This window comes from Chrysemys picta, chromosome 22 (genome assembly GCF_011386835.1).
Source record: "Chrysemys picta bellii isolate R12L10 chromosome 22, ASM1138683v2, whole genome shotgun sequence".
NCBI lineage: Eukaryota > Metazoa > Chordata > Testudines > Emydidae > Chrysemys > Chrysemys picta.
The window spans coordinates 7525798-7550391 of NC_088812.1; the positions used below are offsets into that span (position 1 = coordinate 7525798).

The 24594-nt window shown below is 53.7% G+C and overlaps 1 protein-coding gene across 1 annotated transcript; it reads right to left on the minus strand.

Moving 5' to 3' along the window:
* Positions 1 to 875: 875 nt before the first annotated feature.
* LOC135977095 (adhesion G protein-coupled receptor E3-like) lies at positions 876 to 18010 on the minus strand. Its single transcript, XM_065576188.1, has 8 exons — positions 15267 to 18010; positions 13875 to 14012; positions 8645 to 13182; positions 5339 to 5443; positions 4432 to 4609; positions 3774 to 3893; positions 2866 to 3068; positions 876 to 1247 (listed from the first exon to the last, which is right to left on the minus strand). Exons 3-8 carry the CDS (start codon positions 8753 to 8755, stop codon positions 1098 to 1100), a joined length of 867 nt encoding a protein of 288 aa, XP_065432260.1. The 5' UTR covers positions 8756 to 13182; positions 13875 to 14012; positions 15267 to 18010; the 3' UTR covers positions 876 to 1097.
* Positions 18011 to 24594: the final 6584 nt, after the last annotated feature.

Sequence of the window (24594 nt, forward strand, 5' to 3'; positions counted from 1 at the left end):
GGAAGGCCTGGGACAAGGGGAAAACAGCTTTAGGACCCTTGCCCAGCATAGAGGAGCCTTTCCGGAGGGTGGCCAAGGTTAAAAGGGCGGCTCTAAACCAAGAGAGCCCAAAGCACAGACCTCCAGACTGGAGCGCTGGGAGAAGACCACAGCCTAGTTGGAGCCCCAGAGGTATGGGGGTGGGAAAAGGGCACAGGCTGCATAAACCTTCCCACATGCGAACTGCGAGGGCCATCAAGCACCCCCAACCTAAGGGGGGCGTGAAACTGGAGGGCCTGGTGTAATTCTCACCAAGGAATGGGAGGGATGCGGGGGCATCCATGGGAACGGGGGTAGGTTTCGAACTTCCCCGGGTCACTGGCTAAAGTGACCCTGCTCAGTTCGGTCTCGAAGGGGGGAGAGATGTGACGAACTGGGACTGTTCTTGCTGGGGTGTGTGAATGCTGACAGGCGAGTGTGGCCAGGATGGTCTGCATCGGGGGATGGGAGTCTGCCCGAGGGAACATACCTGAGCTTGTAACATGAGAACCCAGGAAGGGGTTGGAGGCCAGGTGACTCCGGGGCCCGGGAAACTGAACAAAGGCAGTGGGAGGGGTCGCTGAAGGCAGAGTGTGGGAAGCAGGCTGGAGAGATGGCTGGGAGGCAGAGATGGCTCTGACCTCCCAAGGGGGGCTGGGCTGGGATGCCCTGGGACCCCAAGATGGACCTAACTGAGGGGGTCCCTGTTGTCTGTGCCTGCAAGACCTGTCTTGGACTGTATTCCTGTCATCCAAATAAACCTTCTGCTTTACTGGCTGGCTGAGAGTCGCAGTGAATCGCAGGAAGCCGGGGGTGCAGGGCCCTGAGTTCCCCAATACTCCGTGACAGAGGGTCAGTCCCACGTAGGTGATGACGGTCAGTGGGTAACTCTCCTGTAACACAGCAAAGGGACAATCACCAGTGACCCCAGACCAGCCCCTCGGCTCCGACTCAGCCTTTTCCCCAGCAAAGCCTCCAGTCACGCCAGGGAGAGCTTTGCCATGGCTGAGTGCGGAGCTCAGGGTCCAGCCATGTGATCCGAGTCTCACGGTGAGATACCGTCACTGTGGTGGGAGCCATTAGGACGGCAAGCTGGAGAGATGGTCACAGCTGCAGTTGGTGTGAGTGCTGTTCGTGTGCACGGCGGTGCAGCCGTCCGGAGACCAGCTGCCGCTCTCGGCCACTACTTTCCAGTAGACACAGAGAGCCTCGTCCTCCTCTTTTTTGGCCTGGAAACACAACAGAATCAGCCTCATTGTCACGGGACCACAGAACATCGTTTCTGTTATCACATGTCTACAGTAAACCTGAGGTCACCTACAGCTCCACGGCTCTCCCCACGCAGCCCCCAGTGCCCACTGGGGCCATCCCGGTGACAGCAGAGAGAGAATGCAGCTCCTGCTGCTGCAAAAGCACAGGCCCTACTATTGAAGCGAAAGGGAAATAAATCCTTGCTAGCTGTTAGCACTATAATGAACGTGGCACATGTCTGAGCAGTTCTGACTGCATCCAGCAGAGGGCAGTGCTGTGTGCACACATACATATATGCACCCTAACCACTTCATTACTGTATCAAAGTGTTTCATAATGATTTCTTGAACACCACTTTCTACAGAAAGTGGCTTTCCACTTATTCCAGCTCATAAGAACATAAGAATGGCCGTACCGGGTCAGACCAAAGATCCATCTAGCCCAGTATCCTGTCTACCAACAGTGGCCAATGCCAGGTGCCCCAGAGGGAGTGAACCTAACAGGCAATGATCAAGTGATCTCTCTCCTGCCATCCATCTCCACCCTCTGATAAACAGAGGCTAGGGACACCATTGCTTACCCATCCTGGCTAATAGCCATTAATGGACTTAACCTCCATGAATGTATCCAGTTCTCTTTTAAATACTGTTATAGTCCTAGCCTTCACAACCTCCTCAGGCAAGGAGTTCCACAAGTTGACTGTGCGCTGTGTGAAGAAGAACTTCCTTTTGTTTCTTTTAAACCTGCTGCCCATTAATTTCATTTGGTGGCCCCTAGTTTTTGTATTAAGGGAATAAGTAAATAACTTTTCTTTATCTACTTTCTCCACATCACTCATGATTTTATATACCTCTATCATATCCCCCCTTAGTCTCCTCTTTTCCAAGCTGAAAAGTCCTAGCCTCTTTAATTTCTCCTCATATGGGACCCGTTCCAAACCCCTAATCATTTTAGTTGCCCTTCTCTGAACCTTTCCTAGTGCCAGTATATCTTTTTTGAGATGAGGAGACCACATCTGTACACAGTATTCAAGATGTGGGCCTACCATCGATTTATATAAGGGCAATAAGATATTCTCCGTCTTACTCTCTATCCCCTTTTTAATGATTCCTAACATCCTGTTTGCTTTTTTGACCACCTCTGCACACTGCATGGACATCTATCCACGATGACTTCAAGATCTTTTTCCTGACCTGTAGCTAAATTAGCCCCCATCATATTGTATGTATAGTTGGGGTTATTTTTTCCAATGTGCATTACTTTACATTTATCCACACTAAATTTCATTTGCCATTTTGTTGCCCAAACACTTAGTTTTGTGAGATCTTTTTGAAGTTCATCACAGTCTGCTTTGGTCTTAACTATCTTGAGCAGTTTAGTATCATCTGCAAACTTTGCCACAGCCATGTGTCGTGATGTGACCCCCGGTAACCTCCTCCAGTAAAACAGCCCCAATGCATCAGGAATAAGGAGGTCTCCGCTTCTCAGGACCTTTCTGGCAGCACGGTCCAAATGCCCGGCAGGAGATGGTGCCGTCTATCTGCACCTCTGGAGCCCCAGATATGGAGCAAAGCGAGGGGATCTCCCTCCACCCACCTGTCTGTGGCGCAGGGTGAAGTGTGCGGGTCTGGAGAGGTGAATGGGTCTCCCGTCTCCGATGGCCCCACTCACCACCCTGGAGTTGAGATGACTCTTCTCCAGCTTCCCACCAGCCGGTAGATTTCCCTCGCTGAGACGTCTCGCACTGATGATGGAGTCCAGGGTGGAGTAGGAAATAAAAGCAGCAGCCCCCAAACCTGCTGGGAGAGGAGATGATCCCTCGTTAGGGAGCTGGGGACGCTATGGCAAAGAAGGAGCCGGCCGGGTGCCCAGGGGTCACAGTGAGTCTGTGGCAGATCTGGGAATGGAACCCAGGATCCTGGCCACAACTCTTAAGGTTTAACCACTGGACTGTGCTACCTCCTCCCTCGGAGCCGCCAGGGATGCGTCTGGCTGGAAAAGTCGAGCTGCAGGATGCAGAGATGAAGATACAGATTTTCTCAGGGAGACCAGGAGAGGGGCTGGCCAGGGATGAGCTTCCCCTGGTGCTGGAGGATTCGGGGCCCTGAATATGGCAGCTGAGGATACATGTTACCCTGGTCCCCACATCTCCATTTGGGGGGTCTGGCTAGACCAGGACGTCCCTGCCCTTTCCATTCTCTGGGCCCACTTCATACCAGAGACCCTCTCATGAGACGTCTCCCCTCTGCCCCCAACTCCTCACTGCTCGGGGCTCAAGCTGTGGGACAGGCAGGAACGAAGGTGTTAGCTCCATGACCACAGCCTGAGAACCACTGGCTCAGCCAGCAAGGAGCACTCCAGGGCTAGAGACAGAGGCCAGGGCCCGGCCTGGGGATCCATGGGGAGGGAGGGAGGAACGGGGGAACCCAGATTGGGGTTCAGTGCCCGGGAACTGCTCGGTGACGTGGTTTGGGCCCTGGGTGTCGCCATCCCCAGGATGGTACCTCGTGTGGCTGCCCCGGTGACTGTATCACAGTGCACGACCATCGTCTCCTCGTGAGCTCTCAACGTGAAGACCTCACTGTCCCGGCTGCAGTTCCCTGTGACGAGCCGCATCTCAATAGCTGCAGGGGGTTGGGGTGAGGAATGACAGAGCCCCTCGCTGTGAAACCCCTTCCCTGGGAATCAGTCCATTCTTGGCCAGATCCACCCCACTCCCACTCCACTTGGAGCCGGGGGGCTTCAGGGCTCTTCCACACTGTGGGAGGGGGAAGTTTGGAACCCCCCCAAGTTCCACTGATCACTCCCCATATTCCCTCCCCCCATTCTGGTTCTGTCTCCCTGGGGATGCTGCCTCCCCAGCAGGGGGAGTAGTGGGGGTGGGGGGAGGTGACTGGCTCAGCGTGACAGCCCCTAGTGGTGGAATACCAAATATTACATTTAAAGCCTTCTTGGGGATTGCTGTTGCTCCTGGGGGCACTGGCGGGGCTGGGTTATATTTCCTGGTGCAGGGGCAGTGCTGGTCTGTGTCTGTACTGAACACAGGCTCACATCCACAATGGTATATAGGCTCTAACTTCCAGTGGATTTGGGGCACAGTGTATAACCCCGTATCTCACGGCAGCCAGCAGGTGGCGCCGAGAGCCAGACGTCCCCCCTCACCCAGAGACTCTGTCGTTATGTTCTGTGTTGTCCTCTCCGGAGACCGGAGCGCAGTGGCCAGTGCGGCCAGTTCCACGCTCTGCAGCAGGACCGTCACGCATGACCCCACGTCCCCCTTGTCTCCGCCATCCCAGAGGGAGGTGCTGTTCAGGATGGAGTTGAAAGAGCGAGTCGCGTTCTGGGGACAGGAAAGGAAAAGCCCTGGGAGCGAGGAGTCCGGGGGTTCAGGTGCCACGTCCCGTGTGTTCCCAGGGGGTATTGGGCATCACAGCCTCTCCCAGTTCAGGGGGCTGCAGTGCTCTCAGAGGGGGAGCCCTTTACAAAGGGGGTCCACTGAGGCTGACTCGGGGCCCCACTGGCACCTGAAGCCAACTGGGGCTAGAAACCTTTGTCATTCCGTCTTCGCTCCTGCATCCCTCCATTACAGATGCCAGGGAACAACATTGTCACAAGCCCACGGCTGCCTAGGCTGTCTCTATGCTGCATCCGGCAGCTGCTCAGAAATGTCTGGCAGGGTAGGGATAGAGCCCAGATCCTGCTGCGTGAAACACTCAAGTCACTGACAAATGAGCTGAGGGAGAATCCCCATTAACTGTTAGCAGTATAGCACCTCTGATGAACAACAACAGTTCTGAACACTAGAGGGTGCATGTGGGTGGACAAACACAAAGGTGCACTCACAACACTAGAGGCCATGTGCGCGCAGACACAGACACAGACAAACACCACTAGAGGGTGCACCCCCCCTCCCCACAGCAGTGGAGGGCACAGATCTTTTCTGAAGAGTATCTACATGGCTCCCTCCCCCCAGATGAGACTCCTAACCCAGGACAGCACCACACAGGGCTCTGGGGCACACACAGGGGCACTAGTCTGCAGGGCAAACTCAAGGAATGGAGCCTCTCACCTCCAGCGATAACGCCGCACTCCCATCTCCACACGTGGACATCAAAATCTCTAAGGTCGAATTGAAGAAAGAGCAAAAACTGCTGCTTCCACCGCTCCGCTTTCCCTGCAGAGAGACCCAGGGCAGAGGGTGAGTTCTGCAGGCACTGAAGGGCGACCGACATTGGTGTTTGCCTTATGCAGGGGCCTGATCCTGACACCCCTCATTGAGTGAATAAAGCTTTTATATCAGACGTATCCAGGACATGTACGATGGTGCTGTTGCCACAGCGCGAGGTTCATGTGGCAAAAGGGAACAGTTTCTAGTAACAGCTGGGATACATCAAGGCTTGGGACTAAGCCCCTTTTTGTTCACGTCGGTGCTGGAGGCATTGACAGAAAGCAGCCAGAGAGTAGCCCCCTGGTTCCTGCCTTTTGCAGATGACGTAGTGCTCGTGGGGGGATAGGAAAGAGGAAGTGAAGGAAGATGCAAAGAGACACGGAGGTGCATATTGGAAAGAAACGGCATGAAAACCAGCAGAAGAAATCAGAGTATATGGTCTGTAGATTCAATGCTCTCCTCAGGAAGACAATGGGCGTGTAAGTCTGGGACCAGCCTCTAGCAAAGCTACAGAAGTTTTAGAAGGTTCGATATCAATTTGCAAACCCCTAGAAGATAATAAGGTGATAAGTAACAGTCAGCATGGATTTGTCAAGAACAAATCCTGTCAAATCAACCTGATAGCTTTCTTTGGCAGGGTAACAAGCCTTGTGGATGGGGGGAAGCGGTAGACGTGGTATATCTTGACATTAGTGAGGCTTTTGACACTGTCTCACATGACCTCATAAACAAACTAGGGAAATACAACCTATATGGAGCATAACTAGTTGGAAAACCGTTCCCAGAGAGTAATTATCAGTGGTTCACAGTCAAGCTGAAAGGGGATATCGAGTGGGATCCCACAGGGATCAGATCTGGGTCCAGTTTTGTTCAATATCTTCATCAATGATTTAGATAATGGCATAGAGAGGACACTTATAAAGTTTGTGGACGATACCAAGCTGGAAGGGCGTGCAAGTGCTTTGGAGGACAGGATTAAAATTCAAAAGGATCTGGACAAACTGGAGAAATGGTCTGAAGTAAATAGTATGAAATTCAACAAGGACAAATTCAAAGTACTCCATTTAGGAAGGAACAATCAGTTGCACACATACTCCACTCTGATTAGGCCTCAACTGGAGTATTGTGTCCAGTTCTGGTGCCACATTTCAGGAAGGATGTGGACAAGTTGGAGAAAGTCCAGAGAAAAGCGACAAAAATGATTAACAGTCTAGAAAACATGACCTATGAGGGAAGATTGAAAAAAATTGGGTTTGTTTAGTCTGGAAAAGAGAAGATTGAGAAGGGACATGATAACAGTTTTCAAATAGATAAAGGGTACTTACAAGGAGGAGGGAGAAGAATTGTTCTCCTTAACCTCTCACGATAGGACGAGAAGCAATGGGCCTCAGTTGCAGCAAGGGCAGTATAAATTGGACATTAGGAAAAGCTTCCTGTCAGGACAGTTAAGAACTGGAATAAATTGCCCAGAGAGGTTGTGGAATCTCCATCATTGGAGATTTCTAAGAGCAGGTTGGACAAACACTGTCAGGGATGGTCTAGATCAGGGGTGGGCAAACTTTTTGGCCCAAGAGCCACTTCGGGGTTGCAAAATGGTATGGAGGGCCGGGTAGGGAAGGCTGTGCCTCCGCAAACAGCCTGGCCCCCTTCCCCTCCCCCTCCCCCTTCCCCCTGACTGCCCTCCTCAGAACCCCTGACCCATCCATCCCCCCCTGCTCCTTGTCCCCTGAGCACCCTCCCACCCCTAACCGCCCCCCCAGAACCCCAACCCCTAGCCAAAACCCGCTGCTCCTTGTCCCCTGACCACTCCCTCCCGGGACTCCACTCCCCAAACCGTCCCCCGGGACCCCACCCCCTATCCAACCCCCCCGTTCCCTGTCCCCTGACTGCCCCGACCCCTATCCACACCCCGCCCCCTGACGGCCCCCCGGGACCCCCGACCCATCCAACCTCCCCCCCACTCCTTGTCCCATGACCGCCCCCTCCTGGGACCCCCGTCCCTAACTGGCCCCCCCAGAACCCCACCCCCATTCAACCCCCCCTTCTCCCTGTCCCCCCCTCCCAGGATCCCCCCAAACCTCCGCCCCATCCAACTGCCCCCTGTCCCCTGACTGCCCCCTGGACCCCCCTGCCCCTTATCCAGCCCCTCCTCCCCCCGCCCCCTTACCACGCCGCTCAGAGTGGCAAGACAGGCGTATTGGAAAGCCTGGGAGGTGGGCGGGCGCAAGCTGTGGTACCCGCGCGGCAGCGTCACCGCGGGGGAGGGGGCACAGCAGGGGAGGGGCTGGGGGTGAGCCTCCCCGGCCAGGAGCTCAAGGGCCGGGCAGGACAGTCCCGCAGGCCAGATGTGGCCCGCAGGCCGTAGTTTGCCCACCTCTGGTCTAGATAATACTTAGTCCTGCCATGATTGCAGGGGACTGGACTAGATGGCCTCTCGAGGTCCCTTCCGTGCCTACAATTCTATGATAGTACAAGAAAAAGATGAACTCAACAAAAAACTTATAAGCAGACTGAGAAAGGCCTGGAGTGAAGGGAGAGTGAAGGGAGAGAAGCGAGGGAGTGCTCTGCAATAGGCGAACGCCTGTCAAACAGAAAAGTAAGATCTAGAAGACGGTGATCAGGCCTGCACTTTTGTATGGCTCCGAAAGCCAGGGACTGAGGAAGAACCAGGGGCTATTCTTGAAGACAGAGGAAGTGAAAATGTTAAGATGGGTGCTTGGAGTTACAAGTTTGAAATGAGGGAATTAGGGGAAGAGTGAAAGTAGGACTAATGATAGAAAAGCTGAGGGAACCAGGCTCAGATGGTGTGGGCATGTGACAAGAAGGTCAGAAGAACAAACAGGAAACGAGGTACTAAACGTAGATGCAGAAGATAAAAGAGGATTGGGAGACCCCAAACTAGGTGGGTGACTGTCACACAAAAGGATTTGATGAGCTGCAGAGTTTCCGAGGAACTGCTTCAAGACAAACTGCGATGGAGAAGGACTTGAACAGCTGATCTCATGTAGATGGGACGATCCTAGAAGGATGAGGAAGTTCGAGTCCCAGCGATGAAAGGAACAAACACAGTATTGCCCTTATCTTGGATGGGGTTTATAGGGGTCACCGTAATACCAACAGCAAAGGTTTCTGTCTGGGAATTTCCATATTGGCGGTAAAAACCAGAGGGCAAAATCCCCAGCAAATGAATGATGGGTTCAAACGTACCCGCAGAGAGAAATTACTGCACATCTCTTTGATTCTCTCGTACTCAGCGCTGGAGTTAATGCTGGGAACTTGGAACGATGGGAAGAGAGGAGCAGACGTTAGAGCTTTCATATCAGATTTTCATCTCAACTCACTCCTGCCTGGGGCAGGGGTGGCTCTAGGTTTTTTGCCGCCCCAACCAAAAACATTTTTGGCTGCCCCCTACCCCAGCCCTGGGCTCCGCCCCCCCCCCGCACCCTCTGCCACCCCAGCTCTGCCCCCCCACCTGCAACCCCTGGGCTCTCTCCCCCAAACTGCACATCCTGCCACCCCAGCCCTGGGTCACTGGTAACTCGCTCCCAGGGCGGGTCATTCAGCAGGAATTTTGGATGTGCACAGAACACAGACAGGATTGGTTCCCATATGGTTACAGAACTGCAGTAAAGTGGAACAATTTTCAGCTTGTGTGATTGGAGGATATCTGGATGCATATTATAAGACTGTCCTCCAGAAATGAGGAAAAGTTGAGGTGTCTTTATTATTCTTTTCTTCCACTCTTTGTTTCTATGGGGAATTTGCCAATGCAATATCACTGTCTTCCTTTTACACAAACAAACAAACAAAAAGGCAATGGCTGTTGAAAATAGCAATTCCAGTCCTAATAACCACTGGAAAGCATTTCTTGCTCAATTTTATCCTACTTTCCTACAGCAAGTTACAGGGGATCAGTATATTTGATTTGGGGGAAATGAAGTAACAGCTGCCCAAACTGAGCTTGGACACTCCTGAATGTTGAGGGTGTTCAAATCTGGAAGGCAGGTGCTAGATTCCCTTTCTGAATATTAGCTAAATCTGGAAAGGAAAAGTCAATTTCTGCTTCCATGGCTTAGAAGTGGAAATCTTCCTATGTGCCTGGTACTGTATCTAAAGCTGCCCAAGTCCAGAGTCTCCCCTCCCTTACTTTTCATTTTAAATTCTAGTGGGATCCACGTACCTCCCTTGCTAGGCTTCAGATAGAGAGGGGCACTGTCCATTTAGTCCCCCCGTTCTTTATTTGGGGGCTGCAAGGTGGGGGTCACACCAGCATCCCTAATCCAGGCTGGGGATGCCTTCTGAGGGGGATATCTGGGCCAAAGCCTTCTACTCCTTGGGCACACTTGTTCCCCGTTGTAGAGTTACCTACCATACGTCCGTATTTTCACAGACATGGGGTTTTAAATAGCCGTCCGGGAGGAATTTGTAAAACTCTCAAAAGGTCCAGGATTTCCCTCCCAATGCAGAGGGAGGGAGTGGAGGGAGTGGATGGGGGCGGGGCAGGGCTACCCCCCGTGGAGTGTCCTCTTTTTTGAATGTTAAAATATGTCATCCCTACCGTTCACAGTGCCACCCCGTTCTAGCAGTGAGCTCTCCATTCACCGCAAGCTGCAGCATGAGGTCTCAGCTACCTCACTCCCTCCCCCTCCCTTTCTTGTTGATAGTGGCCAAGGGAATGCTGGGAAATGTAGTTCTTTCCCTGCTCCAGGGCTGGCTCTATAGGCAGGGAGCTAACCAAGGAACTACAGCTCCCAGGGCTCGCTGTTGGTTCTCAGCTCCCATGCTGGATCCCTGCAGCCCCTGCAAATGTGCAGCCCCAAGCACCTGCTTGCTTTGCTGGTGCCTAGAGCCGGCCCTGGTAGTGGCCTATCAGTCACCATCCCTGGGGACAGATGGATGGCGACCCTTCTTGATGAAATAGGGGCAGGGCCACAGAAGAAAGCTAAGCTCTCCCCGATATTTATCCATAACGCTTCTGCTTCCACAGAAATCCTTGTTGGTAAAATCCCCTTCGCCTGGACATCAGCAAACAAGTCAATCAGCGGGGAGAGTCAAGAGCGCTCACGGATCCTTTCCTTGGGCCGTGTTCCAGCAGCTCTGTCTCAGACTCCCCTTCTCGCTCTTTCCCGTGACAGCGTTTTGCTATTTCCCGCTACGCCTCTTCCCCTCGGTCGTTATTTGCATAAAGGCAGCACCCAGCGCACTGCACACACACTGCCATAAAGAGCTTCTAGTCTAAATAGACAAGAGGTGGGAAAGAAAACGGAGGCAGGGAAGTGCCCAAGGACACCCAGTAGTAACAGAGCTGGGACTGGAACCCAAGTCTCCTGAACCCCAGACTCATACCCAACCCACTAGACCTGTCTCTTTTAGTTTCCTTTCTCCCTAGAAGGCCAAGAATGTGTCTCCCCTGCCTCACCAGGCAGCTTTTACCTCTGCTCCCCCTCACTGGGAGGAGCTTTGTGTCTCCTGGCTCACGGCCGGGAGTGCATCAGGGCTGGAAAAAATCCCTTGTTCCTTTGGCAGGAAACTCAACTTTTGCTCCATTGTTAAACCTCTTGGAAGCCAAGAGGCCTACGCCATGCCTGTGAGGGGGGTTGTATGTGCCAGCCTCTAGCGAAGGCCGAGAGCCACGGAAGAAGGAGAGAGCAAGTTTGTCCTGGTCTAGTGGCTGGTTCCCATAAGTAGCTAACAGTCTGCTATGATGGAGTTACTCCCTTAGCTCCAGCAGCGGAGCTGTGTACTTTCAGCAGACAGGGCCTGGGTTTGATTCCTGCGGATGACCCAAGCTGGTTCCTTTGTGATGCCAGCTCCTTTCCCAGTCTTAGCAATGCTGAGGGTTAAGTTAAGGGGGTTCCAGAAACTAATGGGCTTTTTGATCCCAAGCTGTATTAAAGGTTGTCCAACACAGAGTCCTCGGCTCCGTCTCAGCCCAGTTTGCTTTGCAAAGACCTGACCTGCCCCCACCTCAAGGCTCTGCTACGAAAGAGCATCTTGGGTTTCTCAGTCTTAGGTTTTGCCTCTTCAGGTTTTGCCTCCCGGGGCAGACTGACCCCTGTAAGAACCGACCGGCTGCATCCTGCCAAGTGCTGCCTCCTCCACCCCTCGACCCTGCGACACTCGCGGGTTCTCCTGACAGCACCAAGGCGGCTCCGCGTTTCCAGAAACTGCTTCATTCCGGAAACGACGTACAATCGGGTTCTGCCCCTGAAGGCTTCCAAGAGTCCATGCAGGATGGGAACGGAGCTTCCAGAGCCTTATCCATCCCGTCCTGGTGCGATTGGGATGTTTATAGTGGGTAGCGCCGCAGCCGGGGCCCCGTGGTGCCAGGCGCTGTACATACATCCAGCCAAAGCACAGCCGCTGCTCCAAAGCGCTTTCCCCAGCTCCGACGCTCTGTCTGCTGGAGAAGGGGCGCCATGCGCTGGGTTCTCGATGGTGCGGCCAGAGCTCTCCCCTCCCTCGGGCACACGGGTGTCCAGAGGCTTCCAAACTCGTTCCGAGTTGCAGGGAGCTCTGAGATTGGGTGTCTCTAGGGGCTTAAGTCCATGGGGAAATTGACGGGAACAGCTCCTGTGGAATCGCTCCCCATCTGGACACTCTGGGTCTGGAATAATCAGTGCGCTTCCAAAGAGAACAGCGATCGCCATCAATTCCCCCCGGGGGCAAGCCCTAGGGATTCTCCGCATGGCTCCCGATACCAGCTATCCCCGGACAATCCCCGGGACGCTGGCTGCGATACCTGCGGCGCTGATTTCTTCTTGTGCCTAGACCCGCCCCAGGACACTGGCTGGGGTTATCCCACACGGCCGGGGGCTGGGCGCAGGAACGGCTGGGCGAGGTCTCTGCCAGGGGAAGCGTTTGAACCAATGGGCTCTTGAGTTCTCCCAGTTCCACGGGCCCGGTGCTCTGCGCCCCCCGAAACGGAGGTGTAAAGGGCGGTTTCCATGGGAACGGCCGGCTAGGACTCGATGCAAGCTCTAATTACCAGCTGAACATTGTAAACAAGGGCCTGGAACGCCCCGACCCCTTCTCCGGTCAGGCCACCCTGGCTGCCTAAGGGGACATAATGGCCCCCTAGGAAACACCCTCCCATCCAGGGGGCTCCCTGTCAGTGTGGCGCTGGAAAAGGCTCTGCTCCCAGCCCTGAGGGAGGGGGCAGATTGGGGGTGTGGCCGGGGTGCCCTGCGCTGGGGCTATTCCCTGCTCCCCAGCCCCATAGGGGGCAGAGCGCACTGTGCTGTATGTGGACCATCCACGAGGCCCCTTCCCAGGCTCAGGGGCACTAGCAGCCTGGAATCTGTGTGCTGGGGACAGCGAGGGCCCCACCCGTCTCCCCAGCACCTCACTGCAAACCTAGGGGATTATTCCCAATCCAAACACCGAGGCAGGGGAGATCCTGGCCCCACGCGCTGGGGCAGCAGTTCAGGGTCACGGCTGATCACAGCCCTGGTGAGTGGATCCGGTGCCTTTGCTGCAGCCGGCAGCAGCGTCTGGTGCAGCACCAGGCCTGGAATGAGCCCAGCAGTGTGTGCATGGGTGGCGGGGAGGACTGAGCAGGGTCCCGTGGGGGCCAAGGGAGAGCTCACCCTGGCAGGTGTTCTCACTTGTGTGCGTGAAGTTGGCTTTCCCAGAGCTGGACTCATAGCCATCACTGCAGGTGCAGTAGTAACTCCCAACCATGTTGGTGCAGTTTGCGTTGCGTCCACAGTCTTGCTGGCTCGGCGCCAGACACTCGTTAATATCTGTAATGCAAGAGGGGACGCTCTGTACAGTCCTGGCAGGGAGACGTTCCCCGTATCACCCCCCCAGCTCCCCGCACTGAGCTGGGTGACGGGACCCAGGCGACCAGAGGTGATTAAGGCCCTGAGTCTCAGTTACCCAATGTCGGAAACAGCCCCCCCGAGCCTCCTGTCCCAGGTACGGGGGCTTCGGCCCCACAAACACCCAGATCCCCCATGTGAGGGGAGGGTGGGGAGACTCCCCCTGGGGCTCCAGGCCCCCTGTGTGTTGGGGGGTGACACACTGCCTCTCCTCTGCCCCCTCCCTCCTTGGATCCCTGCGGGCTGGGGGGGGGGAGTATAGCCAGGGCTGCCCCATTCTGCTCCCGTGGGACCCCTCTGGCCCAGGACACCCAGGGGCTGATGAGGGCCCAGGCTGGGGTTCAGACGGGTCAGTGTGATGGGCCCCCCCACCCTGTTCCCAATCCACAGAGCCCAACGCTCCTGGCTCCTGCTGCAGCCACTCCTGTCGCTCACTCTGGAGGCCCCGGTTCGATCCCCAGGAGGGCGGCCCTCACCCGTGCTGCGGCCCCCCCTCATTCCCCAGCCGGGCTGAGCCCCCCCAACAGGCCCTGCAGTCAGTGGAGTTGGCTGCTCCGGCACTTAATGCCCTGCTCTGTCCCAGCCCCCCCAGGACAACGTGGGAGCCCCGTTACCATCACAGATCTCCGTTGTGTCATTGAAGAGGCGATTCCCATGTGACTGGTATCCATCCAGGCAGGTGCAGTGGGTGTTGTTCACACACGTGGCGTTTGCTGGGCACAGCACATGGTTGTTGCAGTCCTCAGTGGTACCTGCAGGGGTGGGAACAGCTGGGCAGGGTCAGCCAGTGCAGAGCGGCTCCCCCCACACAGTGGGATTGTCTCCTTTCACACGCCCCATTTGCTGATTTTCGTCCCTGGGCGCCTGGCAAACAGCTCCGATGCCATCCACCGCCTGGCAACAAGCTGCCCTTGCCTGCACAGGGGCCTTGGCTCCCCGGGGAGCCCCCGGCACAGACAGGCAGAGACGCCGGAGCCGGGCGTCGGTGCAAGTGAAACGTTTTCCATCTCACCCGATTTTTCTCCTTTTTGTTGCTGTCGTCGTTAGTCTCGTTAGCGTCAATTTCAAATTGAAACTTCGCTTCGAACCGGAAATCGGGAATTGTTCATTTTGAAAATTATTTCATTCCCCCCCCACGGGCAATTTTTTTCCCAAGTAAAAGGAAACATTCCTCTGAACCGAATCGGCATTTTCTGGCAAAAAATGGTTCCTTGGGAAATTCCTGCCCGGCTCTGCTCTGGATTGACTGAGAGCGGAGTCGGGCGCGAGGCTAGTTTGGATCCTGAGCTGCCTCCCATGACCCAGACTGTGACCTGCCTACGGGGGCTCCTGGATCCTTTAGCTGCCCGGTGTCTGGAGCTCCGCTGGGACCCGTCCCTCTGGCCAGTGTGTGGGGAAGGATCCCAGCACAGCTTAGCCGGCTGCAGGGCTTGGGATGGGAGCAGACGGAGCAGGGTGGGAGCAGCACTGGGGGACCCCAGTGGGTCAATGGGAATTTGCCCAAATCCCATCTTGGGATTCGCAGCAGAGCTGGGCTCGGGACGCAGAGTCGTGATCGCAAACACCCCCCAGCTGGGCACGTGGGTCCCAGGTTTCAGTTCAGCCTGATTTTAAAGGTGGCGGGGGGCACCTACAAATGCCACTTCTAACATCTGAGCCATCAGGGGCTTTGATTCGCGCTGGTCAATAACACGGCCCTTGGCTACAAAGGGGATCTGCCCCTCACTCCAGCCCCCAGTGTAGAGCCCTGGGCCCCAGTGTCTATTCTCTGCTGGCCACGGGGCTGGGAAGAGAAGGCGAAGGCTACGCAGGGTGCCTTCTCCTCTCCCCTGCATGCAACCACCGTGCTCTGTAAACCCACCCCAAGATGTCTATGCCAAGGAGCTGCTCCTGGGTCACCGGACCCCCGACTCTGCTCTCCTCCCACAAGGGAAAGGGACCGGAGGGGGCAGAGGCTGAAGACCCCGGGAGTCAGGGGAAGGTTAGCCAGGAGGAGTCAGCCTTACCTTGTACACCATTATTCTGGGCCACAGTGCCCCACAGGCACAGGGCGATGCAGAGCCCTGGAAGGCAGAGACAGGGTAAGGCACCATGGGCAGATGGTAACCACCACTCAGCTGCACACACCCCCAGCCGCCCCCGTCCTGCCAATCCTGGGCCAATGGGCCAGTCAGTGCCCTGACGATGGGGGAATTAAAAATGCAGAAACCTGCTGCTCTGGGAAATCAGCCCCAGCTGGGATCCCTGGTAATATTTTTAACTGATTCCAGTTGAGATCTGGACTTTTGACCAGGGCAACTGGGTCTTTTATTGTGTGTATTAGGAACAAAGACCAGGAACCCACCATTGTCAGGGCTGGATTTATACTTAGGGCGCCCCTAGGTACAGGGGCTCAGTGGTCGTCCCCTCCCGGTTTGGAGCTCCAGGGGCTCTCGCTGTCTGGAGGCGACCGGGAGCTGCAGGGTACCCCTGCTGCCCGGAAGCTCTTAACCACCACCGGTGGGTTCCAGCAGCTCGGCATTGCTCCAAGTGGAGATCGCCTGGTGCATGGAGCAGGCATGGCCACCTGGAAAGATGTGCTGAGACTACTGCATACATCACCGAGGAAACAGGAAGGGGTATCAGGGTTCCTTCCCCACTCTGAACTCTAGGGTACAGATGTGGGGACCTGCATGAAAGCTCCCTAAGCTTATTTCTACCAGCTTAGGTTAAAACCTGATACGCTGCCACCACCAAGTGATTTAACAAGACCACTTGGAGTTCCTCTTCCCCCAAAATATCCCCCCAAGCCCTTACACCCCCTTTCCTGGGGAGGCTTGAGAATAATATCCTAACCAATTTGTTACAAAGTGATCAAAGACCCAACCCCCTGGGTCTTTGGACAATGGAAAAATCAGTCAGGTTCTTAAAAGAAGGATCTTATTCAAAAGAAAAGGTAAAAATCATCTCTGTAAAATTAGGAGGGAAAATAACTTTACAGAGTAATCAGATTCAAAGAGCCCAGAGGAACCCCCTCTAGTCTTAGTTTCAAAGTTACAGCAAAATAGGGATACCTCCCTCTAGCAAAGGTAAAATTCACAAGTTAAGAAAACAAAGATACACTAATACGCCTTGCCTGACTGTTACTTATAAGTTTGAAATATGAGAGACTTGTTCCGAAAGTTTTGGAGAACATGGATTGATGTCCGGTTCCTCTTAGTCCCAAGAGCGAACACAAACAAAACAAAGAGCACAAACAAAAGCCTCCCCTTCCCCCCCCCAAGATTTGAAAGTATCTTGTCCCCTTATTGGTCCTTTGGATCAGGTGTCAGCCAGGTTACCTGAGCTTCTTAATGCTTTACAGGTAAAAGGATTTTGGTGCCTCTGGCCAAGAGGGATTGTATAGTAGTGTATCCAGGAGGGCTGTTACCCTTCCCTTTATAGTTATGACAAGGGGACTTTCAAAATTCCAAAGGAATTTACGGGATGGGGATGACGGTTGGTCACCTGAGGGCAGGGCAGTAGAGTTCAAACTGATGACCAGAGAGGTGAGAACAGGCATTGTGGGACACATCTTGGAGGCCAATCACAGGGCTGTAATCGACCAGGGTGTCTACATTGGCACTGCGGCGCTGTACCCCTGGCGCAGAAACCCGTATGCCTCTCATTGGGGTGGTTTTTTTACAGTCCTACAGTTGTGCAGTTTCTGCGCACTAATTGTCCTGGCAATGTGTACACCTCAGGAGTTACAGTGGAGAAAGCTGCTTTACTTCCCAGAAACTTGCCAGTGTAGACAGGGCCTAAGATGTTTCCGGCAGTCATCCTGGGCACAGATTCAGTGAAGAATGAAACCTGATTAACTCACTTCCCTGCCTTCAATAGGATTCACATATGGCGGGAATCTTTGTTTCCTAGTTTGATCCCCACCCACTATTAGTGGGAAAATACTAATAGTCCAGTACCAGGTGACATGATCACATGACCCTGCAGTGTCAAAGCAGCATCCCAGGAAGCTTCTAAGGAAGGTGGGAGATTATCATCTTCAAAGACCTATTGTTCTCCCTAATGGCCCATCCAGGCTGATTGCTTCTACACTCTACAGCCCTCACACCAACATTCCACACAAAGGGCTGGTCTACACTGGGGGGTGAGGGGGGATCGATCTAAGATACGCAACTTCAGCTACGCAAATAGCATAGCTGAAGTCGAAGTATCTTGGATCGAATTACCTGGGGTCCACACAGCGCGGATCGACGGCCGTGGCTCCCCCATCGACTGCACTACCGCCACTCGCTCTGGTGGAGTTCTGGAGTCGACGGTGAGTGCGTTCGGAGATCGATATATCATGTCTTAATGAGACGCGATATATCGATCCTGGATAAATCAATTGCTACCCGCCGGTACGGTGGGTAGTGAAGACGTACCCAAAGATGGACTACAAGTCATCAGGAACACTATTCCTGATAATGTCATGGCAAACATGGTGGCTGAACTTTGTGACTTTGTCCTCACCCACAACTATTTCACATTTGGGGACAATGTATACCTTCAAGTCAGCGGCACTGCTATGGGTACCTGCATCGCCCCACAGTATGCCAACATTTTAGGGTGACCAGACGTCCCGATTTTATTGGGACTGTCCCGATATTTGCATATTTGTCCCGCGTCCCGACCTACCTTCGGTTGGGACACGAATTGTCCCGATATTTTGCCTTCGCTCACAGGTGGAGCAGAACCCGGAGGGGGCTCGCGCCCCCCCTGATTCTGTCCCCTCCTTTCCCCATTGGATCCCTCCCCAAATCCGCACCCTGGCCCCGCCTCCAGCCCTGCCCCCTCACTGCCCCATTGGATCCCTCCCAAATCCCCGCCCTGGCCCCGCCTCTTCCCCAAGCACTCCACATTCCTCCTCCTCCCCCCCTCCCTCCCAGGCTTTCATTGATCAGCTGTAGGGCGGTGCAAGCGCTGGAGGAAGCGGGGAGGTGGAGACGGAGCGGAGGCAAGTTGGTGTGGGGCGGGGGCGGTGCGTGGAGCTCCGGTGGCTGTTTCTTTCTTCTTCTTCTTCTTTCTCTGCCACTGGCATTTTTTTCCTTCCCCTCCCTCCCTCTGCCCCCCCCCCCTGCATCCCGATCTTTCAACTGTGTGATCTGGTCACCCTAACTGACTTAGAACAATGCTTCCTCAGCTCTTGTCCCTTAGCATCCCTACTCTACTTGCGCTACACTGAAGAATTCCACCTGGATTTCAACAATTTCCACCCCACCATCAACCTCAGCTTGTAATCTTTAAGCTGAACCCCCAAGAAAGCTATTTTGGATGCTTAATTTTTGTAATTGTTTCTTTTCAAGATCTAGTCAAAAAGCCTAAGTTCCAGGTGTATTTTTTCCTTTCTGTTCTTAATAAAATTTACCTTTTTTAAGCACAGGATTGGATTTTTGGTGTCCTGAGAGGTTTGTGCATGTTGTTTGATTAGCTGGTAGCCGCAGCTAATTTCATTTGTTTTCTTCCTCAGCTCTTCCCTGGAGGGGGGTGAAAGGGCTTGAGGGTACCCCACAGGGAGGAATTCCCAAGTGCTCCTTCCTGGATTAAAATGGGATTTTTTGCATTTGGGTGGTAGCAGCATTTACCAAGCCAAGGTCAGAGAAAAGCTGTAACCTTGAGAGTGTAATGGAGGCCTGGAGTGGCAAGTATTAATTTTTAAAACCCTTGCAGGCCCCCACTTCCTGCACTCGAGGTGCCAGAGTGGGGATTCAGCCCTAAAGTCATCTTTGACCTCTCCACGGTCTGGTCTCCTAGTGAGCCCATCTCAGATGAGCCCATCTCAGCCAGCTCCAGGAATCTGGCCCAGTAAATCTAAGGGTGTTTCAGTGAGTCTGGATGGAGTCTCAGTTGGTGCAATGTGAGCACTAGAGGGAGCAGAGGAAATTGCACGTGACACCAATGTAGCGTCTGCCTAGGTGTAAATTCTAGCTCGAGGAGACATACCCGGGCTTGCTCTGACTCAGCTGGCACGCCAAAAGTTGACACGTGGCTGCGCTTGGGCAAGTTATAGGACAGGCTCCCTGCCCCAACTATGATCCCATCCAAGACCACAGGTACGCACTCAGGGCGGCCAGACCCTCCCACCCCCATGGTGACACTTCTATTTCTAGCTAGATGAGAGCTAGTGTGACTATGTCTTCTCAAGCTGGAACGTTCACCTTCCAGCCCCAGTGCAGACAGACCCGTGGGCCCCCTGGACTCTCCTAGTCCCACCCGAGTTCAGCCCATGGACTTGGTTCCACTCACCCAATGGATACGCGTCACCTCGGGTTCCCATGGTGGCTTAGACACTATCAGGGCAGGTCGAGTTCTGAGGATTCTTTGCAGCCTCCTTATCTTGGAGAAATTAGACAGGAAGCCAAGTCGATTCATGTCCTGTTGCATGATATCGTATCAACCAACAGCACTGCACACAGGAAAGCACTGTCTTCTCAGCATGCCCTGCTCTCCTTCCTTCTGCCCTACCACTTCTCCCAGCCCCATAATCATTTACTTTGCTGAGTACCAATGGGGGAAACTGACCACATGGGCACCAATTGATCATAGTCCTCTTTATAGCAACCTTTTGCATATTTGCAGATTCTTATCATATCCCCCCTCAGCCATCTCTTTTCTGGACAAAACACGCCCAATTCTTTCAACGTTTCTTCACAGGTCATGTTTTCTAAACCTCTGATCATTTCTGTTGCTCTCCTCTGGACTCCGTGCAATTTGTCCTCATTCTTCCTGAAGCGCAGCACCCAAACCTGGACATGGTTCTCCCACGCCATGTAGAGGAGAACAGTCACCTCCCATCTCTCACCCCCCCACTTCTGTTAATACATCCCAGAATGACATTTGCCTTTTTTCAAACACACTGTAGATTCACATTCCATTTCTAGTTCACCAGAAACCTCACACCCTTTTCTGCAGTGCTTCTGCGGAGCCCGTGAGTCCCCACAACTCCCCTCTGAGTAACGACTTTCAACTCGCTTTGCACCCATCTTGTGGTAGTTTCATCTAGTCCATATTTCCTTAGCTTGAGTAGGAATATGTCATATGGGACTGTGATGAAAGACTTACTAAATTCAAGATACATCACATCCACCTCTTCCTTCCATCCACTAGTCATGGTACCCAAGCAAAGAAGGAAATTATGTTTGTTCTTGACAAATCCATGTTGGTTATTACTTATTACCTATTATCCTCTAGGTTTTAATAAATTGGTAGTTTAATCATTTGTTCCAGTAGCTTTCTGGGTATTAAAGATAGGTTCTCTGCTCTAGACTTTCCTAAGAGCTCCTTTTTACCTTTTTTTGAAGTTTGCCCTTGTTGTGAACCTCACCCATCCTCCATGAGTTCTGGAAGATAATCGCTAATGGTTCAGAGATTGCTTCAGCTAGTTTCTTAAGTACTCGGGTGAATTTCATCAGGCCCTGCCGAGTTGCATAGATCTAACTTAGCTAAAGATTCGTTATCTGTTATTTCCCTATTCTGGCCAGTGTTTCTTCCCTCTTGTTAAAACTAACCGGTGTGAAGTATCTGGTCACAACTAACCTTTTAAATCCTGTATACAGTAAAACTTAAGAGGTGCCCATACTGAGTGGTTGGTTGCTAACATAATGGTCAGAGATGTCAGTGTCACTGGGTTGTTAATGAGTCTTGCTGTAAGTAGTCATCTAAGGTGGTGCAGCTGTAATGCCGAAGTCACTTTCTGAGCAGTAGCTCTTCTTAACAAAAACCAAACAGAAGAACAGATCTTCATCCAGATCACAGTGTGGCTCGCTATGCGTGAGATGGTGCTGTCCAAGTCTCAGCTGTGATTATAGCTCTTGTCTGCAGCTGTCATCTTGGAGACGCAGACAGAACATCAGTCCTGGTCCAGGTGGTGCCGTAGTAACAGGGTTAACACAGGAAGAAGATGAAAGAGGCAGCTAATAACTGTCCATGCTTGACGGTGTCAGAGAGCAGGATGTGGGGGATCAGGTCTAGTGGTCAGAGCTGGACCTGGTAGCCAATAACCTGAAATGTCAGAGCCAGGGACAGGAGCCAGAAGTTGGAACCCAGGGTCAGAATCGGGGTCGGACCCGAAGTTGGAGATGAGGAATCGGAGCTGAGGGTCAGAACCAGGTGACCTGGAGAGAGGCCAGGCAGGAGCAGGGCTGGTCCAAGGCTGGAGCTATCATAGCTGTGGGCAAAAGCTTTGAGCAGCTACTGAACTGCCACTGCTGGGCTTAAGAGCCAGTCTGCTGGCCCTTCCCACCAATCAGGCAGCTTGGTACAGGCCATCTCTGCTGGAGATGCCTGGAGACTGGCTCTGCTGCAAGCCCTGATTCCTGATAGATGGTCCTTGTCGATGGTCCCATACGGCAGGGTCTTCAAGGGAGTGACTGCTCAGGACTTGGGGCTCTCCAGTCCTCCCATCCAGGTGTGCATAAGCTCAAGGTGAAGAGGGCCAAAGAAATACACTCAAGCTCCTCCTCCTATGGTCACTATCATGTGGGGTCTTCCCAGGTCCCCTTTTCTTGTGGCCCCCTCCTAGAGGAACAGCTCTGGTCCAATCAGCATCACAAACATGCTTCCTCCAAATAGATCAACCTTCCACTGAGAAAAAACACTGCACACACATGTGGGTTTTGCCCATATAAAATCAGTTTCTGCTCAGTGACTTCCCTTTTCTCAGATGTTTCCCAGTGGTTCGCTCTGTCCTGTCTGGATTGTGGTGAGCAGTGGGGTATGGTTCACCTGCCTTATTTCCTCCTCTGCCTACTTTAGAACAACACATTCCCTCTGGCTAAAGGCATTTCTTTGCTCTCCTGGTTGCCATTGGCCAGTAGAGTCTATCATGGCATGTGTGCTGGGGCCCCATTATATTGACCTGCCAACCAAGACTGCATTCTCCAAATCTTCCTCATTCGAGTGTCTTCCTGAAGACAAGCATAAACTCAGCTGTCCCTGCCTGAATGAGCATCGGCAAAGCTGTTCTGAGCAGTGCCCTTAAGGGTTAGTTTCACAAACACAAGTTACCAGTGTAGAACTACAGATATTCCCAGATCCCCAACTGGTGCAAATCGGCATCGGTCCAAAGGCGTCCACACCCCCATTTACACCAACTGAGGGTTTGGCCTTATATTATGAACTGCCACCTGCTCTGGGGTGGAGTCGTGCCCCAAACTAACCCAGGGATTAGAAATGGGGAGATTATCGAGAATGAGGAAGCTCGTCAGAAATGACCCTATGACTACACTGAGGAAACTGAGCTCAGAGTCAGTGTGGAGGCTGCTGGCACCAGACTACCAAGCCAAGGCGGGAGGCAAAGCCCAGACACCAAGAGCTAGCGAGGCTCCCTGCTTACCCCTGGCTGAGTTACACATCCCCATACGCCACAGACTGCGACCTGCGACCTGACCTCTGCTCCCCTCCCCAGCTCAGTTCTTCCCCACCTCTAGTGGCTGTGGCTGGTTGGGGCAGTAGCTGGTGCTGTTGGCAGAGTCACTTGGCGAAGGGCTGAGCGCACACGGCTGAGGAAAGGCTGGTGTTCCTGGGGGGCAGCGCTAAGCTTGCAGTGTGTGGCGCAGTAGCGAGGGTGACAGTGCAGCCTGCCTGGAGTGGAGACGTTGAGGGCATGTGCTGGTAGTTGCTGAACTTTTTATTTCCTTTCTTTTGTGCGTTTCATTTCCTAAGTGTTTTTCATGTTTCACTGGAGGTTGCAGTGGGGGAGGGGGAGAAGAACAGCTGTTGATGGAGAATGCTTGATCCAGCAGCTGCACGAGCTCTTCTCTGCTGGAGGAGACACTGGCAGAAAAGCCCCAAACAGATTTTATGTGTCTCCCCCCCGCCCCCCCAATCAGGCTTGGGTGATCCCGCTTCCCCCATCAATCGGTTTTGAGCACCCAGCGTCCAATCACCCAGTGACGTTTGTGCAGCCTGGCCTCCATCCATAAGGTTTCCGTGCACAGTTCCTGTTACAGCCAGTGAGAGTGAACAGGGAATAGCAACTGTGCTATTTGCAATATGCCCTGACGGTCTGAGCCTCTGACCCACTCCACTCCCTTTGTACGGACACTGGATGTACCTGCCAGAGGATGCCATGGTATCCTCTCACACTGAGGATCTCTCTCCAGGGGAGGGAACTCCAGTTGTTAGGAAGAGACAGGCAATCGTGATACATGTAGGTACCAGCGACATAGGGAAGGATGGGAGAGAGATCTTGGAGGCCAAATTTAGGCTGCACTGAGCTTCTCACTGGGGCACCAACTCTGAGCCCTGCAGCAGGGGCTCCGCCAGCCCTCCCCAGCAGGGAGTTTGTGGGGTGGGGGCAGGAGGGTAAGAGCTCAGCATGCCTGCCCCTCCCCCCACCCCGAGACACCCAGGCTTCCGAGGTAAATATGGGAAGCGCCCTACTGCCAGCTCTGTGGGAGAAAAGGGACACTGCTGCTGCTCCTGGGGGTGGGAAAGGGGGGCCCATGGCTCTGTCCCATCTCTCTGGGGCAGGAGGAGGGGAGTGTAGTACAGTGGTCTTGGCAGAGTTGCCCAGAATATTATGGGATATAACCTTGCCCTACTCTGCCTTTGATTGCTAGCCCAGCCTGTGCTATCCTGTGCCTCTTACTTCCTCTTTTAGGCTAGGTCTACACTACCCGCCTGAATCGGCGGGTAGAAATCGACCTCTCGGGGATTGATTTATCGCGTCCTGTCGGGACGCGACAATCGATCCCGAATCGACGCTCTTACTCCACCAGCGGAGGTGGGAGTAAGCGCCGTCGACAGAAAGCCGCAGAAGTCGATTTTGCCGCCGTCCTCACAGCGGGGTAAGTCGGCTGCGATACGTCAAATTCAGCTACGCTATTCACGTAGCTGAATTTGCGTATCTTAAATCGACTCCCCCCTGTAGTGTAGATGTACCCTAAGTCAGTGGGATCCCCCCCCGCACAGACACACCACCACCCTCCCGTTAGAATTCACACACACACATGTACACACAGTCACCGACTTCCTCCTTTCCTGGGGGGCTGCTCCACCTCCAATCCATCCTTTCACCAAACCCCCACCCCACTTCTTCCCACCCCCAACCCCTCCCACCCCCCCTTCCCTCCCCTCTCTGCCCCCTCCCACCCAGCATCTCCTGCATGCTGCAGAACAGCTGACCGCAGAGCACGGGAGGCACTGGGAGGGAGGGGGAGGTGCTGATCCACGGGGCTCCCAGGGGGTGCTGAGCACCCATGGAGTTGGCATCTATGCGCACACACTCTGTGAGAATGCGGTTAAGTGAAGCATCGTGTTCCCAGCGGGCACTCTTGAGCACTTATTTTGGTTGCACTGAGCAGTCACTTTCCA